Source organism: Prunus dulcis, chromosome 5 (genome assembly GCF_902201215.1).
Source record: "Prunus dulcis chromosome 5, ALMONDv2, whole genome shotgun sequence".
NCBI classification, from domain to species: Eukaryota; Viridiplantae; Streptophyta; class Magnoliopsida; order Rosales; family Rosaceae; genus Prunus; species Prunus dulcis.
In genome coordinates, this window is record NC_047654.1 from 18,170,326 (window position 1) to 18,191,916 (window position 21,591).

Here is a 21,591-nt window from a genome sequence, read left to right on the forward strand (position 1 = left end):
TTTCTGAGACTCTTTCTTCACGGCTCAAGGAATGCAACTATGCCATAGCTCCTTCTATCATCCACAGAGTGATGGTCAGACTGAAGTTCTTAATTGCACGATAGAACATTACTTACGTTGTTTCGTTGACAACAAACTCTCTATTTGGGTTCATTGGCTCCCGTGGGTTGAGTGGTGGTACAACACCACATTCCAAGCTGCCATCAAAATGAGCCCTTACCAAGCTCTCTACGGTGTTCCTCCTCCAACCGTCCCCCAATACCGTCAAGGCACAAGCTTGGTTCAAGTAGTGGACCAAATCTTATAGTAGCGTGACCAACTCCTTGCTTCCCTTCGCACCAACATGCTCCAAGCTCAGAACCGCATGAAGCTTTATGCTGATCAACACCGCACAGAGCGCAAATTCAATATTGGTGATTGGGTTTATTTGTGCATTCAACCTTACCGACAGACCTCAGTTGCTGCCCCAAAAAATTTCAAGTTATCCCCCAAATACTATGGCCTATATTAGGTTGAAGCACGCATTGGCAAAACTGCGTATCGCCTACGCTTACCTCCTTTCGCCAAAATTCACCCTGTCTTTCATGTCTCCCTCTTAAAGCTTAAATTAGGTAAGAACATTCTTCCCTCCCCTAATCTTCCATCTACCATTGCCAGCAACGAATTCCCATGGCTGCCTAAATCAGTCCTTGACCATTGTCTCATCAAACAAAGCAATTCTCCAGTTGTTCAATGGCTTATCAAATGGGTTAGTCTACCCCAGGCCGACGCCACCTGGGAAATCGTAGATGACATACTGGCTCGCTTTCCCTCATTTGTCGTCTGAGGACATGCTCCTTCTCAAGGGGGTAGGAATTGATGGAACCCCTGGTCCTCATGGACGGATAACTACCAGCCTAGTCACTACCCGTTACCATTATGCTTTCCTCAAAGGCTACTTTAGCCATTCTATCCTTATGGATTAGTTGTTTACCTTTTCTTACGTGGCTGCCTACAGGCTGACCCTAACAAACTCTTGTATAAAATGCTACCGCATCAATGAGAAAGATATGTAGAACTTTGCCAATTACTTATTTTGTTTGCTTCTTTTCCACTATTTTGCACTACTCTGTACTGGTACCTATCACTATACCAGAGAAAACCAGTAACCAAAGCAATTGAACCTACCGTTGTTGTAAAAAAAACCACACAAAAAAATGACTTTTCATTATTTAAAGTTCTTGCTTCTCAAAGCATAAGCTTGTGACTAGAAACCTACAATTCTCAAACTCACCATTATATCATCAGGAACGAATGAAACCAAAAAACAAAAGTATACAATTTGTTTTCCAAAAGGCAAAATTGATGCCATAAATCCACAGAACCGAAGGAAAAAAAAATTCCCAACAAATCTATTTTATTACAGTCGAAACTCATAGTACATGTTCAAGCTAGAATCACTTAGGTGGAAAACCCGGGAAACTCATATCTGAAAGAAGAAATACCTTTCAGGAGCAAAACAAGCCTCAAATTTCTTGAATAAGGAACTTCTAAACAGGCTAGTTTGGGACTGTGGGAGTGACTAATATTTCCTACTGCGAGCCAAAAGAGGGATAGTTGAAGAATGAAGAAGAACCCCAAAAACCTAAAGCTTAATAATATGCCTAGGTTCACGCTTCGGGCTGCTCCGAAACAGAAAAGAACGCTGCGGGCTGCTGGAGAATGGAATGGGAAAACCCTCTTTGATTTGATGAGCTTGGCTGGGATGAGTTGTTGGTGGGCAGGCTAAGATGTGATTTTTTTGGCGGAGGGCTGCTAAGTTTAATTTCACTACCTAATCATAGGGGGAGATTCTGTAATAAGTGTTTTATGTTAAAGATTAGTTACATATTTCTAATATGAATAGTTGGATTGCATATCAAATCTATTAACACATATAATGAAGACAATTCAATGACCGAAATTAGAAATATGTAATCAATCTTTAATATAAATATTTATTGAAGAATTCCCTATAATCATGGTATGACAACATTGTCCAAAAAACACAGACCCACCGACAAGATAACCTACCGGCTACAACCGCGCTGTAATTGGAATATTGACAACTTGGTCTTGGGGCAACGACACTGCATTTCTTCCCACGGCCTTTGACATAATTCCTTGCTCCTCACGAAGTTTAATATAAAACAAGAATGAGAATTTCAACCATATACAAATAATATACCTTTGAACTTGAATAATATACTGCCTTGCCTGCCAGTGGCAGTGCCTACAAATTAATCCTTGAGAAAATGGGGGCTAAAAAACTAAACTAGTCTAAAAGCTGGCACTTTGTTTAAAAAATATGCCGGATTCTTTGTTGTAATCTATCTGTAATACGTTTCAGGCGGATATTTGCAACCCCCTTGCACACTTCGTCAAACTGTCATAAAATTAATAAATTAAGAAATATTGTGAGACGTGCCCAGAGCTAGAGTAGAGTAGTAGAGATTCAAGTTTAATTTAATCTTTCCTTCCCCAATACCTATGTCTGTCTTACCTGCTGCTTCTTGCCATTAATCCCATATATGATCCATCCATCATCATGAATTTGCCTAAATACGTTTTAGTACTACTAGTTGTTATGATGTTGATTTTTTTGAATCCATTATCAACCATGAATTTCGTTGCATCGGTATCTTCCGAAATTGATGAATACTACCCAGAAGAAAGAGAAGCACTATTGAAGCTGAGAGATTCTCTAAGCTCAAACTCAGATTTGCACGGGAATTGGACTGGTCCTCCATGTATCAATAACAGCAGCAGATGGGCTGGCATTGCTTGTTCAAATTGGCATATTGTTCACATTGTCCTGCAAGGAATTCAGCTAGCAGGTTCCCTTCCACCTTGTGCATTTCTACATAACATAACTTTCTTGAGCAAACTTAGCCTTAGAAACAACACTCTCCGGCCCTGTTCCAAACCTCACAAACCTTGTCTACTTGGAATATGTGGTTTTGTCCTACAACCGCTTCTGGGGTTCAATTCCTTTGGAGTATATTGAATTGCCTAACCTCAGAGTGCTAGAGTTGCAGAGCAATTATTTAGATGGACACATTCCACCTTTTGACCAACCCACCTTGAGAGCATTTAATGTTTCTTATAATCATCTTGAGGGTCCGATTCCTCAAACTGCTGTGTTACAGAAGTTCCCCAAAAGCTCCTACGATCATAACTCAAATCTTTGTGGGAGTCCTTTGGAAACATCATGTCCACCTGCGCCTCCAGTAGTCGTTGCGCCATCTCCTTCACCCCTTTCCCCAAATATTATTCCACCCAAGAAGAAGAACAATCTCCAAGAATGGAGTTTTGCTTTGATCGTGGCTGCTGCAGCGCTGGTTCTGTTTCTTGTCATATTTGTTTCCTTAAGTTATTCCAGGAAGGTGCATAGAAAGCAAGCAGCAAAGGAGGAACAACAGACAGGTACGTATGCATTAACATTGATCCTATCATGTCCCAATAATTAATTGCATCTTTTTATATAGTATTCATGTGACTTTAAAGTTGGCGTAGTCTCTGCATTTAAAATTTTGTGTCTTTTGCTTCTTCCGCTTTCGTTTGTCTCCAAATACAAATAGGAGATGGTACTTCAGGGTGGGCACAAACGAAAATGCCTCATTTGGAGAGCTTGGGGGATCCTGAAAAGAGGGTTGAGTTGGATTTTTTTGACAAGGAAATGCCAGCAGCTTTTGACCTGGATGATTTACTAAGGGCATCTGCACAAGTGTTGGGCAAGGGGAAACTAGGCACTACATACAAAGTAACACTGGAATCGGGTCCTGTTGTGGTGGTGAAGAGACTTAAAAACATGAATGAGTTGAGCAAAAAGGAATTTACCCAACAGATGCAATTGCTAGGGAATATGAGGCATGAAAACCTTGTACAGATTCTCTCTTTCTACTATTCCAAGGAGGAGAAGCTGGTCATCTCTAAGTTTGAGTCTAGCGGCACTTTGTTTGAACTTTTACATGGTCAGTTTCAATAAGTAATATTCTCTCCCATTAATTAGCAAGCTAGCTATCTTCTATATATACATACAAATATAATTAATAGTTAAAAATATTGCATGAAAATCACAAGAATAATATATATAAATTCAAGTACGTTGGTATCAAATATATCTTAATTAATTTGGGTGCATGCATGGATCCGATGCTAGAGAACAGAGGAGTTGGAAGAGTACCTTTGGATTGGGCAACAAGACTATCAATAATCAAAGACATAGCAAAGGGTCTCACATTCCTTCACCAATCCTTGCCTTCACATAAGGTCCCTCATGCCAACCTGAAATCGTCTAATGTACTAGTCATCCAGCGAAACAGCCAAACCTACCATTTGAAGCTTACAGATTTCGGATTCTTACCACTCGTGCCCTCTCGAAAGTACAATGAAGATCTAGCCATCGGCAAGTCACCCGAGTTTGCTCAAGGGAAGAAGTTGTCACAGAAATCCGATGTCTATTGCTTTGGTATAATCCTATTGGAGGTCATTACTGGCAGGATCCCAGGTGAAATCTCACCGGGAAATGATGAAACGATGGATGATCTTTCTGATTGGGTTAGAATGGTGGTGAACAATGACTGGTCCACAGATATTCTGGATGTAGAGATACTGGCAGCAAAGGAAGACCATGATGAGATGCTGAAGCTCACCAAGATTGCACTAGACTGTACAGACTTGACACCGGAGAAGCGGCCAAAAATGATTCAAGTGTTGACAAGAATAGAAGAGATTGACTGAAGAAGATCCAAGGGATTGGATCAATGATTATTTTTCATATTCCTTTCCTGTATTACGAGCTCTTCGAGCCATGATAGATAATTAACTAGTACGTACAGTCCAGGCCTCCATGGCTATGAATATATATTCCTAGGCATGACCCGCCGAGTTAGACAACTTCAATGATTCGTTTGGCAGAATTTAGAAAAAAGAAAAAAAAAAAGATGAATGTTTAATTTAATTAAATCCAGTTTATAGTAAGGCGGGAAAGGTGAGGTGAGTAATAGTATTTTTATTTGTAACATTTGGTTTAGTCTCTAGTCTTCAGTTGGATTAGTGTTGATCGTGATCAACTATCAAACCTATCTATTTATTTGAACGCCTATCTATTTTCCTACAAATTTATCACTTGTCTGATTGTAATTTTGACACAACTAGCTCCACTACCTGTCAAAAGAATATCATTGAGTCATTAGTCTTATCCGGTTTCACTGAAGAAGAGACCATTTATTTTCTTCAAAAGCAAGCAAAAATCTATCGATAAGAAGAATGAGCCTAAATATAAGAGCCATACGCAACCAAGGAGGAAAGGCAAAGGGCTTTCCCTTTTTATCTTTTTTATCTTTTTTATCTTTTCTAAGGGAATGTCAAAGACCTAAAACATGGACACAATTAGGAGAAACTGGTGCCAAATCAAATTAAGAAGAAACTGGTGCACCCTAATCAACTCCCTAAACAAATAGAGATACTTTTCTCTTTGCCAAATCAAAGAATGACTCGATAAAAGATTAACTAATTACGAATCCCTCACTATAGGTTACTTAGCGCTATATATAGCCTGTAAGCTTTTTAAAAAAAAAAAAATTATTATACAATCGATATTCAGGAGGGAGGAAACCAACATGAGACCTTGAATACAAAAATAATTATTCTTAATCACTTGAGCTACAATCTTCTCGCAAATATGTAGCTTAGACTATACTAATTATTGAACAATATAAAATCCCATGTCAAAAACTTAAAAAAATAAAAAATAATTTCACTACTAACATCATCGGCACATTTCAAATAAAAACACACACCTAACAAATATACACTAAATAGAATGAAGGCATGCAAAAGGATGAATTCAAAAAGTGCAAAAGAGACAGAGACCGTTTCGGATGATGCCATTCCATATTCCAAGACATTTTTAGTACGATTTACCAGCTTACACATGATCCCTACGTGTCACTATTCCTGCATAGCGACTGCCCAAGTGTCCCAGGTGAATACAAGCGCTCCTGGCTAATTTAAGACTAAGGGCCTCCACATTTCAAACATGCAAAGACCCTCATCACCTCTCTCTCTCTCTCTCGACTCTAGAGATCTGGATTCTTCCTTTCATGTTGATTTCGTTGTTTGCTAAAGTAGCTAGCCAGCCAAGTAAAGTTAGCTTAATTATTATAAGCAACCGGCAGCCTTCAACCTGCAACTTGCAAGTGGCAGATCATATATTACTATTCCTGGGGAAAGGTTCAAGTACGTAGTCGTAATTAAGAAAGAGAGTGCTGATAATTGCCTGCACCATGCCACCTCGGAGATATGCCTTTGGGAGGGCCGACGAGGCCACCCACCCTGACTCCATGAGAGCCACTTTAGCTGAATTCGTTGCCACTTTCATCTTTGTCTTTGCTGGGGAAGGCTCTGTTCTCGCACTTGGTACATATATATATATATATATATATATATATATATCTCTGTGTGGATATAGTGCACAGAATAGTCCTAATCAACCAACCTAGCTTATTGTTGCATATAAATAACCTTCATGATCAGCAAATTAAATCATTCTGTCTGACAATTAGCAGCTCTATAAAATTAATATGCATGCTTCCTTGCTATTCTTGTACAGATCTACATCAGGCATGCCCTCAATTAATAAAAGTTAATTTCTACATATGCAAATACCTGATCCTCCGCTTATAGTTTAATTATTATTATTTTTTGGCAACTAATTAATTTTGGCAGGGAAGATTTACAAGGATAGCGGCACATCAGCAGCTGAGCTGATAGCCATAGCTCTTGCACATGCCTTCTCTCTATTTTCGGCCGTCTCAACCAGCATTAACGTATCTGGTGGCCACGTCAACCCTGCTGTAACCTTCGGTGCACTTATTGGTGGAAGGCTCTCTGTTGTTCGCGCCCTTTACTACTGGGTTGCTCAGCTCCTTGGGGCTATTGTGGCTTCCCTTTTGCTAAGGCTTGTCACAAATGGCATGGTAACTAATGAATTATCAAAACAAGCTTGCCGTTTTTTTTTGGCCAAAGAATTAGCTTGGTTGCTGTTAATTAATTCATTAAATTGATTTATTCAGAGGACAGTGGCGTTCAGCATGGCCTCTGGTGTTGGCGAGTGGCATGGGCTAATACTAGAGATTGTGATGACATTTGGGTTAGTTTACACCGTGTATGCTACTGCCATTGATCCCAAGAGGGGTAGCTTGGGAACTATGGCACCACTGGCAATTGGACTGATTGTTGGGGCAAATATCCTGGTGGGCGGGCCTTTTGACGGGGCATCCATGAACCCAGCAAGGGCATTCGGGCCTGCACTGGTAGGGTGGAGATGGAGGAACCACTGGATCTACTGGGTTGGACCATTTATAGGAGGTGGGTTGGCAGCTATCATATATGAGTACATGGTGATACCAACAGAGACCCCCCACCACACTCACCAGCCCTTGGCTCCTGAGGATTACTAGTCTCTAGTCTCTAGCCTAGTAGTACTACTACTTTACTCTCGTTGTTTGTTTTAGCCACCCACTACCTACTCTACTGTTTGAGTGTTTATGTTCCATTTTCTGTAATCTTCCTCTTTCGGTTTGACAACTTTTCATAAACACCTCATGTCCATCGCATGCATATGTGATTGTAAAGCTAATAAAAGTGTGCCATCGAGTTTCTTTGGCTAATTTCTTGCTCCACTCTTCTCCCCTTCTCCCCCCTTCTCCATTTCTTCCCTTCTGGGGTAATTTTATTCTTGCACACGCACACACACACACAGAGGACAACCTATTGCCACAAATTTATTATGCACCAACGTTAATGTTAAGAAATGAACAAATGAGTGCTTTCATAAATAGAGCCACAACATTCAGAATCAGAACCACAAGGTTTATAGATGAACAAACGGCATGAAAAGTGATCACTATATTCAGCAAGTTTATGTAACATGAACAGTGATCACCACATCTTCAGCAAGTTTATGTAACACGATAACAGATAATCAACATTTTGTCATGTTTGGTTATAAAATCTGGCAACCCAAGGAGCAAGTTGAGTGTTATGAGGTGTTCGTGGGTTGGTAGAGTAATAATCAGACCAATAACACGGTGAAAGTCTATCAGAAAACTTTCCGTGGCTATAGATACAAAATGGCAACCACTTGTCACCCCCATTCATTCTCCTCTTCCGTTCTCTTGGGTAAGCCAATGGAGCCTGCACATACCTGCATTGTTCATCATTGACTTGAGAGTAACCGCTCACATTATTGGGCACCTTCAGGCTTCATCATTCAGTGTGCAATGCAAACAACCAATTGTGTAGGGGCAAGTGTATCACAGTAAGTGATCGATGCTAAAGAAATTAGGCAATGCTAAACTCAACCAACATAAGAATGACTAGTTGATTGATGCTAAATGCATACTTAACTTTACTTCTCACTAAACTAAAAATGGATTATACTCACTGTAGTCTTCTAGTACACACAAGACAAGATCATGAATCTTCATAGGTTCAGAGGTTTTCTCGGCTATAAATTTTGAAGTCCGTTAGCTAATGTTGCTCATTTGGTTTGTTTAGATGTAATGTGTATATCCACTTTTGCACGTTTTGATGCAATTATGCTGTCTGCGACCTAGCAATTAGTATTCCTACAAGTAATGTACCAATTAAATGAGTTCAATAAAACTCTGATGGCGTGCAAGATGATTACTTGCATACATGGGCCATTACATGTTGGTAAAACAGGATCAACATGCTCCCATGGAGGTGGCAGCAGAATAACTAGGAAGTTCAAACAGCAATTTAAAATCACCAAAGATTAAACCAGAATATCGTGTTGATAACTCTTGGAGGTCAACATAACCAAGCGAGCTCATTTTCTAGGATGAACTGAATGAAGGTTTTCAGAATGCTTTAGGACCTAAGGTTGTTTCTAAAGTCTGAAAATCTCGTTATCATGAGTCAAGATTCAGGACCCAGGTAGGAATAGTCTATAATAATAAGACATAGGATCATAAACATTGCGCCCAGTCTCTTCTATAAATTACATTATCTAATGTCTCCATAAGAAAGGGACAGAGGTGTAAGAAGAATAGAGCGTGATCGCCATCGATTTACTTAAGCAGGAAAGCTGACGCAGCACACATCGCTCATAATTTTCTGTTTCAGTTTGACAGGCGTAAGATGCGTAATTAATGTTCTAGGAATCTGTTTTAAGCAAATATTATTGTTTTCCTATTTCAATTAGAATTGGGAGTTTGGTTTAGGAAGTAAGTTTATTTTCCTATTTCAGCTCAGGTTTGGAGTTTGGTTTGTTTTCCCCAAGTATAAAAGCTATTTTATAGCTAATTGTAAGACAGTTTTTGATGTTGAATATTAAACTTAGAGAATTCTCTCTATTTTCCTATCAACTTGGTATTCCACTGGAATCAACAAGGCATAGAACCCTTTTGATCTTGGTTATTCTCATCTAGAGAATCAACAAGGATTGAAGGTTTATTGTGTTCTTTTATATTTTTCATCATTCTTGCTATTACGTGTTGTGTCAGTTGGTAATCAAACTCAGGTTTGTTTACCACGCCGCCAAGGAGGGGACTTGGTGGAAGGGGCCGTGGTGGAAACGATCAAGACAATTTTGAACGTTTGGCGCAGCAAATTGAGTACCTTACCCGATAGATGGAGACTTTAATGGTTCGTCAGCAACAGGAAGATGATTATGAGCATGAAACAAACCCTTTTAGCGAAGACAATCACATGGACAAGATTGGGCACAATGACAATTATGGTACGAGGCATTGGGAAGGGTTTGAGAATTGATATTCCTGAATTTCATGGCAGCCTTCAACTTGAGGAATTTCTTGATTGGCTTAATTCTGTAGAAGAGGTACTAGAGTTTAAAGATGTTCGTGAAAATATAAAAGTTTCCCTTATAGCGACCAGATTTCGTGGGCGTGCTTCGGCATGGTGGCAGCAATTCAAGGCAACCCGTCTGCGGCAGGGAAAAGAGAAGATTGAAACTTGGGAAAAATTGAGAAAGCATATGCGGTCAACCTTTCTACCACCCAATTACTCAAAATTAGTGTATCAACAACTTCAAAATTTAAGACAAGGAAATCATACGGTGGGTGAGTATACCACCGAATTTTATGAGTTGGTGGCTAGAAGTGACCTTGCTGAGACAGATGAGGAGTTAGAATCACGATATATTGGGGGCATGAGGGTGCAATTTCAAGATACCTTGAACCTCTTTGATCCATTCTCAGTAGCGAAGGCACAACAAAGAGCCTTGCAATTGGAGAAACATGAGTCGAAAGGCAAATAGTGGAGGGGCTTCGTCTGGAAATAGCCCGAATAATCGTGGTGGAGGAAGCAATTCAGCCCCTTTTCGTGCTTCTACTCCACTAGTTCAGAACCCAAAGTCATTTGTGAGTGCTCCCCTCGGCAAGGCACAAATTGTGGGACCCAAACGTACTGCTTTTCGTTGTTTTAAGTGTGGGGAAACTGGACATTGTATGGCAGAATGCAAGAAAAGAGATACAGTTGGTAAGGGTTTATTCATTGAACATGATAAAAATCAGTTACAAGAGTATCATGATTTCGAACATGGTCCGGTTTATGATGATGAACCCAATGATGTTGTGGAGGAATATGTGACCGAGGATGATGGCCCATTGCTCATGGTGAGAAAAACTTGTTTTACTCCTCGTGCAACTGAAGGTGGTGATGGATGGCTTCGCAATAATGTTTTCCAGTCCATTTGTACTATTGGTGGCAAGGTGTGCAAGTTGGTCATTGACCTCGGAAGTTGCGAAAACATAATATCTAAAGATGCAATCAGGAAATTAGGCTTGGAAACACAACCACATCCCCAACCATATAAGCTTTCATGGCTGCAAAAGGGTACTGAGGTGACTGGGGTTAAGAGAGCTCTTGTTCCTTTCTCCATTGGAAAACTACAAAGATAAAGTGTGGTGCAATGTTCTGCTGATGGATGCAGGACATATTTTACTGGGTAGACCATGGGAGTTTGATAGAGCTGTTGTGCATGACGGTAGGAAAAATACATATAGCTTTATGCTCAAAAATATTAAAGTTACTCTTTTGCCTACCAAAGAACAATTTCCGAAACGAACTCAAGAAAGGGATCCGCTATTTTGTTGTCAATGAGAAGATTTATGGAGGAGGTGGGGAAGATATGAATTGTCTATTTATAGCTTGGTAAAGAAGAGAAAGATGATGTGACAACTATCCCCGTGCTTGTGCAAGTGTTACTTGAACAATTTCGAGATGTTTTCCCGGATGAAATGCCAAGCGAGTTGCCACCATTAAGGAATATCCAACACCAAATTGATTTAAGGCCTGGTGCAAGTTTACCTAATAGACCACACTACTGAATGAGTCCTAAAGAGCACGAAGAATTGCGTTGTCAAGTGGAGGAATTGCTAGAGAATGGTCATATTAGGCAGAGTATTAGCCCTTGTGCTGTTTCTGCCTTGCTTACACCAACGAAAGATGGCACATGGCTGATGTGTGTACACAGTCGTGCTATTAATAAAATTATGGTACGGTATCGTTTTCGCCTTCCTCGTTTAGATGATTGGATATATTAAGTGGTGCTACAATTATTAGCAAGCTGGACCTTAAGAGTGGGTATCCTCAAATTCGGGTTAGAGAAGGAGATGCGTGGAAAACTGCATTCAAAACTTGCGAAGGTTTGTATGAGTGGTTAATCATGCCCTTTGGCCTCTCTAATGCACCAAGTACATTCATGAGATGTTTCGTTTGTTTATTGGCAAGTTTTTGGTGGTTTATTTTGATGACATTCTTATATATAGTACGACACCGGAATTGCATCTTAAACATTTGGAAGATCCGGAGAGTACTGCGAAAAGAAAAATTTTATGCAGCAGCAAAAAAATATTCTTTTATGACAAATAAGGTGTTATTTCTTGGCTGTGGTGTCGAAAGATAAATTTTTTATGGATGATTCAAAGGTCGACGCAATCAAAAATTGGCTACTACTGCAAAACATACATGAAGACTGAAGTTTCCGTGGGTTAGTATTATTTTATAGGCGCTTTATTCATAATTTTAGTACTATTATGGCACCCATAACAGATTGCATGAAGCTTGGGAGGTTTGGTTTATCTGAAGAGACTACAACTGCTTTTCACAAGATCAAACAAAAGCTTATTTCAGCACCCGTTTTAATTCTTCCAAATTTTAGCAAGACATTTGAGTTGCATTATGATGCATCTAAAGTGGGTATTGGGGCTATTTTAAGTCAAGAAGGATGACAATATAGCATTTTATAGTGAGAAGCTCAACGGTTCGAAATTAAACTATAACAAATATGATGTGGAGTTTTATACGGTTGTTCAAGCTCTCAAGCACTGGAGTTAGTATTTGGCTCATAATGAATTTATTTTATTCACTGATCATGAGGCCCTGAAGTATATTAATTCACAAGATAAACTCTCTGCTCCCCATACTAAATGGGCATCATATCTGCAGTAGTTCACCTTTGTTCTTAAGCATTAGTCAGGCGCTTTGAATCGAGTAGCAGATGCACTTAGCCGTAGAGCCAATTTTCTCACGACCATGAGAAGCCATATGTTGGGTTTCGATTCCTTGCTTTATTTAATAGCTATAGACCCATACTTTGCTCCTATCGTACATACGTGGCAGCAGGTGTACGTTTTAATTTTATGATACATGATGGCTTTTTATTTAAAGGAAATCAATTATGTATACCCGAGTCTAGCTTGCGCTTGAAGATTATTCATGAATTGCATAATGAGGGCCATATGGGGAGAGATAAGACAATCCAACTAGTGATAAATTCTTATTTTTGGCCTAGTATCCGTCGCGAAGTGACCAAATTTGTTGAGTTGTAGGGTGTGCCAGTTATCTAAGGGTGTTGCAACTAATGCAAGGTTGTACATGCCGCTTCCAGTTCCAAATCAGCCAGGGGAACATTTAAGCATGAATGCCAACCTCAAATTGATGGGCAGACTGAAGTTGTTAATTGATCCCTTGGAAATTTACTAAGAAGCTTGGTGGGAGATAATTTGAAGTCATGGGATCAAAAGTTGAGCCAAGCAGAATTTGCTTTCAATCACTCTATCAATAGGAGCGCTGGGTTTAGTCCCCTTTTTTTTTTTTTTTTTTTACTTATGGCTATAACTCAAAGTGTCCTCTTGACCTTGCACTAGTTCCAGATTTGAAGTGAGTTAATGTCAAGGCAAAAGAATTTGTGGCTACACTTAAACAAATTCACTCAAGCGGCTTGAGGATGCCAATGCGAAATACAAGCAAGTGACTGATGTGAAGAGACAACATGTCGAATTTGAGGTAAGTGGCTTTGCTTGGGCTATCTTGACTAAAGATCGTTTTCTTACTGGGGAATACAAGTTGGCTACAAGAAAGATTGCTCCAGTGAAGATTGTGGCTAAGATTAATCTAAATGCTTATCGCCTCAAGCTTCCTAGTCATCTACGTACTGCCGATGTGTTCAATGTCAAACATCGCTTTCATTACCATGGTGATAGTTCTGACGAGGAAGATTTGAATTCGGGGACGAATTCTTCTCAACCTCGGGATGATAATGCAGCACGCATCACTCATAATTTTTTGTTTTAATTTGACAGGCGTAAGATGCGTAATTAATGTTCTAGGAATCTGTTTTAGGCAAATATTTTTGTTTTCCTATGTCAATTAGAATTGAGAGTTTAATTTAGGAAGTAAGTTTGTTTTCCTATTTCAATTAGAATTGGGAGTTTGGTTTAGGAAGTAAGTTTGTTTTCCTATTTTAGCTAGGGTTTGGAGTTAGGTTTGTTTTCCCTAAGTATGAAAGCTAATTGTAAGACAATTTGTGACGTTGAATATTAAACTTAGAGAGTTCTCTCTATTTTCCTATCAACTTGGTATTCCGCTGGAACCAACAGGCATAGAACCCCTTTGTTCTTGATTATTCTCATCTAGAGAATCAACAAGGATTGAAGGTTTATTGTTTTCTTTGTATTCTTCATCATTCTTGCCATTACGTGCTGCGTCAAAAGCTAAGATAATTCATTACCATTTCAAGAACGACTAATCCTATCATCCATGGTTAAGGGGATAAATCTCTTTTTCAATTCTTACCATGCTAAAAACTGTTGATGTATAATAGATAAAGTTACACTTTCTACTCTATATATAGCCTTCATATTTTTTTCGATTAACTACAGTAAACCTCCCAAACTATAGGGGTCATTACAAACTCATACCCAACGTTTATTGACCCGTTTGACCAGTACACAAACTTCACAAAACCTTTCAAAATACACCCTCATTAGGAAAACCATTAAAAAAATCTGTTAAATGTGCGGCAAAATTGAGTTCCAATTCTGAGCTGACGTGGCATCCATAGACTAAAAAATGAATAAAAAAACAGGAAAAAGAAAAAGAAAAAGCTAAACCCGTGTTTCTCCTTAATTTTCTCCCCTGCCCAAGACCTATACCCTTCATCGTCACCTCCGCACCGGACAGCCCCCACCTCCCCATCGGACATCCGCCACCCACCCACCGTACCTCACAAGCCCACCATCATCCCAGCCACCACACCATACCCACAACCCACAATCCCAACTCCGCAACAAACCCGAGTGGCTTTGACACCACCGTCTTTGTCAAGGCCATGCCATTGTCTTCACCGCCAAGTTCTTCGCCCACCACAACCTACAAGCCCAGCCCTGCAGCAAACCCGTCTTTGTCTCTCTAGTATAAATCTGGGTTTTGAGATGCTTTTGAAAACCCAAGTGGACTTCATCGTCTCAAGGCTAGAATCCGCAGATTCAAATGACGATTTTGAAATCAACTGGAGATTTTTCAAAGAGATATAGATAAGCCTTGTGGTCCATGAAGGTTAAACCACATATCTCCATCAAACCTAAACCACCCCCCAAAGTGCTGTCTCTCTCTCTTTGTCCACTCCCCACCCCAAACAACAAGACCAACACCAAAAGCAGCGAAAATAACAAAAACCCTTCTCTGCAATTGAGCAGCACCACAAAACCCAGGTGGTCGGGGGCTCTTCTAAAGCTGGAGCCAAAGGCGCTCAAAAGAAGGGACAATAAACTAAAGATGTCGGTTTCTTTAACAAAAGAAGAGATCGTCAAAACCCACAGCAAACTTGTGAATTCCCAATTTGGTTTGGTTCTAAACCCAGATCCCAAATCACCAAATTTGGGTTTGAGATAAAGACGGAGAGATAAAGAAGAAGGCTGGGGGCGGTAGAGAGCTGAGATGGGTCTGTTGGGGTATTCTTTTTGGGGGGTCTTGAGAAAAAAATCTTGTGGTTGCTGGGTGGGGGCTGTTGTGGCAGTGGCTTGTTGGGTGAGCTAGGTAAGAGGCGCTAGAGGGTTACAGGGGAAGTAGAGAGGTGGACAAAAAGATAGGGTGATTGATGATGGGGTGGGGCTGTTGGATATCCGAGAAACGGATGAGGTTTGAGGGAGATCGACGAGATGGAGATTCTTAGTGGTCCTGCCATGGGTTTAGGGGTTGGAGCTTCATGAGGGTTGTGGTTGCAGGCTGGGGTGAAGGGTGGCTGTGGGATGGGTTAGGGGGTTGGAGTTTGCAGGTGTTGGTCATGGGGAATGGGGGGAGAATAAGTCAACAGGGGAGAGAGAGCGAGAGTAAAGAGTTTTCTTTTTTTAATTTTGTTTTGGTTTTTAATATTTTTGAGTTTTTTTAATTAACTTAAATTTTTTTTATTTTTAAAATCCACGTGGTATCCACCTCAGCAAAAAAAGCCACATCGGAGCAGCCACGTCATCACTTAACACCTCCACTAACGGTCTGACTAACAGAGTGGCTAATTTGTATGTTTTATGAAAGATCGGGTATGCCCGTGAAAAATTTAAAAGGTTGGCTACTAATTTAAAATAGCCCTTAAAGGTTGGGTACTTTTATGTAGTTAATCCTATTTTTTTAGATGCACTCTTCTCCCTCTTGTTCCCACAGAAGCAGAAATAAATTGTATGAAATCATTATTGCAGAGGTAAGTGAGTTATGAATGTACCTGATACCATGAAGCACAGAATCCCAGCAGAAATGTGTATGACCAAACACATGACATGCAGATGGACTTCCTTCAACCCCATGGATAGACCTTATACGGAACTCAAGACAATCAGAACCGATAATCTTTGGAAGCTTTGGATAGAATAGCATCCTTTTCTCTGGGCACAGCTCTTGCCTGGCGACATGGTATGCAAGCAATTGTCACGCTAACAGAAGACTACTGACCGAATCCATAAACTTATTGACACATGAGATTCAGGGAAAGGACACGAACAATGCACACTAAAGTTACAAGGAAAAAAAAGAAGAACGAAAGGTTAATTTGAAAATGGTTTTGACACTGGCCAAAATCCTTTTATATCAAGCAGGTTCAAAGTTTCCAACAATGGAAGCAACTAAGAATTCAGAACCAATGTGGCTTGGCTACTAACTACAGAACCAATCAACCGTAAACAGACAAAAGGGGACTTTCTTTTTTCTTCAGTTTTTGTACCTGAACTGAAAGCCAATCAGCAAGATATATGATCTGAGAAGCATTTTTCAAATATTTAAAGTGAGAAAGCAACTAGTCAGACTTAGTATTTTGGAAGGCATAAATCACGATCAACCTGACCTGGGAACAAAATGAGAAAATGTAATTATTTGGTTACATGTGTTCTGGATCTCCTTGATCACACTCTGATTCTTTTCATTCATTGCATCAAAGTACAGGGCAAGTGAGATATCTCCATTTGACAGTTCCTTGGACCACTTGCATGCCTTGAAGTCCTTACATGCCTAAAAATTGAAATAACGAAATATACATAAAAGCATCTATATATTGTTCTGCTCCCCTACATGATAAAGCAGCCATAATAACTGCAGCAATGTAAACTGACAAATCAAGCGCATATAAGGAACACAAATAAAACAGGCAACACAACAATACCAAACCAACAGGTAAAAAGAGAGAGAATATAAACCTTCAGCACTAAAGACATAAATGCAGACAGGACAAACAATCAATAAACAAGAAAAGAGAATAAAGAAGAAAGCCGAGGTCCTCCATTAAGGACTTTATGACACTATTATCAACTTGGTATGCTAATTAAGATTTTGTTCAGTCACGAACTCAAATAACATTGAGGACAGTAACAAGAATGAGAAAAGAGCAGAAAGTCCGTTATTGAACTTATATAGAGAAAGAATAGTTTCCAGCATGGAAACTTGTATATTATATTAGCGATCAAAATTCTTAACAGTATCATATATTGGTGATACAAGTAGAACTGATGGCCACATGCATTAGAAATCTATAGCAAGTATAATTAAAAACAAGAGCTGCAGAATCATGTTATGATCAAACTTTTTACAAATCTTACTAGGATAAAAGAAAGTGAATCACCATCTCCAAAGGCAAAACGTGGATGCTGGTTATTTCCTCCTCCCTATCAAAGCTCTGAAAAATAAGCAAGTCTATTAAATTATTTTATGCTATCTTAAGCGTTACTGAGATAAAGCCATCGATGGTCTGAGAGCTGAAAAACAACATAAAATTAAAATATATGTTAATAGACCAATCACCTCATGGTACCATGAGAACAAAGGAATGATTCCTAAGCCATCTAAAACCATTGGACTGGTCTGAACTCCAAGTCCTCTACACGTGTCAAGCAATTTCTTTAATTTCTGATGGGAATCAAGCTGAAAAAAACAACCACACTGTTGAGCTAATGCTTTCACACATAGGAGGCAACCTTGCTATATCACATGAAAATTGAACGAAAAGCATGGACATGAATCACATTCTGAATCAGATACAGCTATGCCATCATTAATATCATTAAAACTTGAATGTTAAGATGGCACGAACAGACCAACCAGCTTATCTGCATATCCCCATTGGCTTGTGAAGATGTTCTTTTGGTTTCATGGGTGACTATGCACTCCCTGAAACTGAGTGCAAAAAGGGTCATAACTCTCAGTTTAATCTGAGAAGAGACAAAATGCAGTCTCAGTGTTATTTGATTTCACATTCTCTTTACAGGATGGGTCACTAATGAAATTTCCCAACTTGCAACTAGAAATCTGGGCAGATCTGGTTAAAGGTCTCTTCTGCTTGCTTAAAGGCATCCTCGCAAAGTCATCATCAAAAGTCAAAGGAGCTGATTTCAAGTCTGCACTGGGTTAAAATCAATCCTAAATCCTAAACTAGGGAAATATTGGCTTGTTTTGACTCTCTAGCGAGTGGCTGCAGATCAAACAAACGAGCTCTACAGTGCTGTTATATGCAAGTATGATAAATATTATGAACATGTACAGATGGATGTATATAACATTACAAGGTTAGCAATGAGATTCTGTGAACTATTGCAGTTGGAGGAGGTAGTGCATGCACCACAGAGGCCTGATAATTAAAGAAGATTTCTCACATAAATTTCTCCCTCGTGACGGCACCAAAGGTCATGGTTGCCAGGCACATACAAGACATGCTCAAATCTGTCCTTCAAGAGAGACATTGTCACGATAAAGTTCTTGTACGTCTCAGCAACATCACCCGCAACAATAAGAACATCATTCTTGTATCCGACAGTTGGTAAGCACTTGACCCATTCCATGTTCTCGGTATAGTCAGTGTGCAAGTCGGAAAGCACAAACACACGTAACCCAACAGCATCTCCAAGAGTAGAAGGCAAAATCTGAGGCCTTCTAAGGCAACCCCTCCGTATGTCTCTTCTATATTTACTTAATGCTATATGCTTTGAAATGTAATTTGAATGACACGTTTGTTGAGAAAAACTCAAGCAATAAGGCGCAATGCTCACTACCATGTGGAGTGAAAGCTTTTGATCTGCAATGACACAATTGAAATTGTAATAGCCAATTCAATTAAATTGAAACAAATTAGCTACGTTAACGTTTGACCGACATTCTTTCTAATTTTCGTTTCCCTTTAATTTCTGGAATCAAAACTTTAAAACAGATGCCCCTGTTGTGCCCTTATATTTTTAACCTAATCCTGGTACACTTCCTACATAATCAAAATTTAAGCCTACCCACTACCAATTAAACTGTCCAAACTCATCTGTCGAATCCCACCAAAAAAGAAGAAGAGAAAAAGACCTTCATCTGACTTCTGAAACAGTCCTGGAATTACAATTACAATAGCAGTACTAGTAGGCAGAGCTACTTTTCTATTTAAGTTAAATAATTAGATGAGTGAGAGCCGTAAGTACCTGAACTGAACCTCTGACTGAGAGAGCGCAAACGGACTGACTGAGTATCCGAGTGTCTATGTATGAACATAAAAGTGGACCGGGACTACCCGCTTGTATTGGGTTCGGGTCAATCGGATTAGCAGATCCTGCCCGCTATTATCAAACTTCTGTTTTGGGTTACATGGGGCCAAGGCCCAAACAATAAAGTGCATACTAGCTTCATCTAAACCAAATTAAACTCTTCATATTAAAATTTGATGACCTATGTGGTAATTTGAAAAGGTTTATTTGCAACTTGAATAATTTTTGCTCCCACAAACTCTTCAATTAAATTAATGAAATATCATGGAAAAGAATGAAAAATGTGAAAAATGTGAGGTAAAGAAAAGAAATGGGGAGAAAGGTTTCTTACACACACAAACTACCATGGTGTCATAGGGGTTCGAACCTAAGACCACTAGTCTACAAATCAAGACCCTTTTTCATCGGGTTTGACACTATTTGCAGAGAGTTTTGGTATTAAAAGAAGAGTTTTGGACTGGCCACTCATCTGTTGACAAGATATAGGCTTTTCACTCTATAACTAACAAGTAAGATATTGCATTTTCAGATATATAGCACTTTCACTCTATAACTTACTAGTAAGATATAAGCTCATTTCAATCCTAAACAAGTCTTTTCATAAGGAGTGCCCTAAACTGTTGATAGTAAGACCCTAAATTCTAAACCCTAAATCCTAAACAAATGGAAAGCATGCAATGCTAATGCACAAGGGCAAGGTACTGTAAAGGAATTCATTCCATGTCAATTCACAACAAAGGGAATGCATGTGATGTCAAGGCCCATTTAATTAGTGCCTTTAATTTGAAGGCAGATCAACACAAGTAAGGGCCAAGACACGATATAGGAACACTGGCGGACCCATAGAGGTGCAAGGAGGTGTACACCTCCTCTCGCAGGAAAAAGATTTGAAGTTGCCAGAGTTTACCCATAAGCTCTGCCTTGGAGGTGCCCACGACCTATTCGAATAAATGCCTTAGCAACCGAGCGACTTGTTCTTTTCTTGTTGCGATGATGTGCTGTTTTTTTCTTTATTGCGATGAGGCCCAAGTTGGAATTGTTGAGGCCCAAAAAATCCAAGGTTGGGCCCAAATATATTTCTAGCCCAGTACGACACCACTCGGGAAGAAATCCGACTTGGGTACCCAAGAGTTAGTCATATGCGCTTGCACACGTGCCATGCCAAGCAAATATGCAACATGCCACGCAGAAAGGTAGTAACAAGCTTGTAAAATGTACTGGTTCTATGAACCCATGCCCATTATCCTGTCAAGCGCCATTTTGGCCCAGCCATAGCCCTTACAAAACGGCAAAGCTCGAGCACAAGCAAGCCAAATAACACGCCACGCCAAGTGGAAAATCTTTATTTTGCACCAAGCCACGCTACAAGCTTAAGTGGGCCCAAGCCAAGGGAATGTCTGGGGCTTGCTGAGCGGGTTGTAGTATGGATGATTACGAGCATTCACGAAGCCCATTGATGGGCCAATAAGTGGAAGTTTTGGGTTGCTTGGGAGCCTCAAAACTCAAGCCAATTTCTTGAGCCCAAATATGTGGGTAAACATGAGAGAGAGAAAAATGTAGCTCATTACCTTAGAAAATTGGTACATCACTTTAGTAAAAATAGTCCATCATTTTAGAAAGTTGGCACATCCCCTTAGTAAACTAGCCATTACCTTAGGAAATGGCCCTAGTGACTTAGAAAATATCTTAAAGTTTTCAGCACATGGCCAGAGACAGAACCACAATAGACCATCTAAAGAACCAAAAGGTATTTGCGTGTATAGGCTGTTGGGAGTCTCTAGCACATGGCCAAAGACAAACCCAACACAAGCCATCTGAAAAATCAAAGGATACTTGAGCAAAACACCTTCCAGACCAACGCCATTACTATCACACCCTTGGATCGGCTCCGCCGTAGCACGATATTGTCAGCTTTGGGCCCCCATCTCTACCTGCAGAGTTTTGTTTCTAGGAGCTCACGAGCAACTTCCCAGTAGGTCACCCATCCTGGGATTGCTCTAGCCCCCAACTCGCTTAACTTCGGAGTTCCTACGACTCCGAAGCCAGTGAGCTCCCAAAAGGCCTCGTGCTAGATGGATGCGGGTGTGCACATAAAAGGCACATCACCCCCTCTCCGTTGGTTGATGTGGGATCTTACAATTACCCATTCCTTTATCCCACCATCTCTTGCAATAAAATGCAGGAGAAAAGAAGGAGAAATGGTATCCCAGAATAAGAGATGGTCGTAGGGACAGTTGAGAGA

At 39.9% G+C, this 21,591-nt stretch overlaps 2 protein-coding genes and 1 pseudogene across 2 annotated transcripts; 2 read left to right on the forward strand and 1 right to left on the reverse strand.

The window, feature by feature from the left end:
- The first annotated feature begins 2,566 nt into the window (after nt 1–2,566).
- LOC117627139 lies at nt 2,567–4,761 on the forward strand (annotated as a pseudogene).
- A 1,293-nt stretch (nt 4,762–6,054) lies between these two features.
- On the forward strand, nt 6,055–7,694 carry LOC117627138 (probable aquaporin TIP3-2). Its single transcript, XM_034359066.1, has 3 exons — nt 6,055–6,441; nt 6,751–7,001; nt 7,098–7,694. Exons 1-3 carry the CDS (start codon nt 6,309–6,311, stop codon nt 7,482–7,484), a joined length of 771 nt encoding a protein of 256 aa, XP_034214957.1. The 5' UTR covers nt 6,055–6,308; the 3' UTR covers nt 7,485–7,694.
- A 181-nt stretch (nt 7,695–7,875) lies between these two features.
- On the reverse strand, nt 7,876–19,235 carry LOC117627137. Its single transcript, XM_034359065.1, has 8 exons — nt 19,174–19,235; nt 18,483–18,901; nt 17,635–17,754; nt 17,456–17,509; nt 16,685–16,848; nt 16,565–16,597; nt 16,070–16,246; nt 7,876–8,287 (listed from the first exon to the last, which is right to left on the reverse strand). Exons 2-8 carry the CDS (start codon nt 18,879–18,881, stop codon nt 8,020–8,022), a joined length of 1,215 nt encoding a protein of 404 aa, XP_034214956.1. The 5' UTR covers nt 18,882–18,901; nt 19,174–19,235; the 3' UTR covers nt 7,876–8,019.
- Nucleotides 19,236–21,591: the final 2,356 nt, after the last annotated feature.

Bases quoted from the DNA above. Each gene is read 5' to 3' on its own strand.
- LOC117627137 (XM_034359065.1), bottom strand. From the start codon at position 18,881: ATGGTAGTGAGCATTGCGCCTTATTGCTTGAGTTTTTCTCAACAAACG. The intron at 17,510-17,634 runs GTGATTGGTCTA...CTTATTTTTCAG, and splicing joins TGTTCTCATGGTACCATGAG to AGCTTTGATAGGGAGGAGGA. The intron at 8,288-16,069 runs GTACATTCATAA...TGAATGATGAAG, and splicing joins TCTGTGCTTCATGGTATCAG to CCTGAAGGTGCCCAATAATG.
- LOC117627138 (XM_034359066.1), top strand. From the start codon at position 6,309: ATGCCACCTCGGAGATATGCCTTTGGGAGGGCCGACGAGGCCACCCAC. The intron at 6,442-6,750 runs GTACATATATAT...TAATTTTGGCAG, and splicing joins AGGCTCTGTTCTCGCACTTG to GGAAGATTTACAAGGATAGC. The intron at 7,002-7,097 runs GTAACTAATGAA...TGATTTATTCAG, and splicing joins GGCTTGTCACAAATGGCATG to AGGACAGTGGCGTTCAGCAT.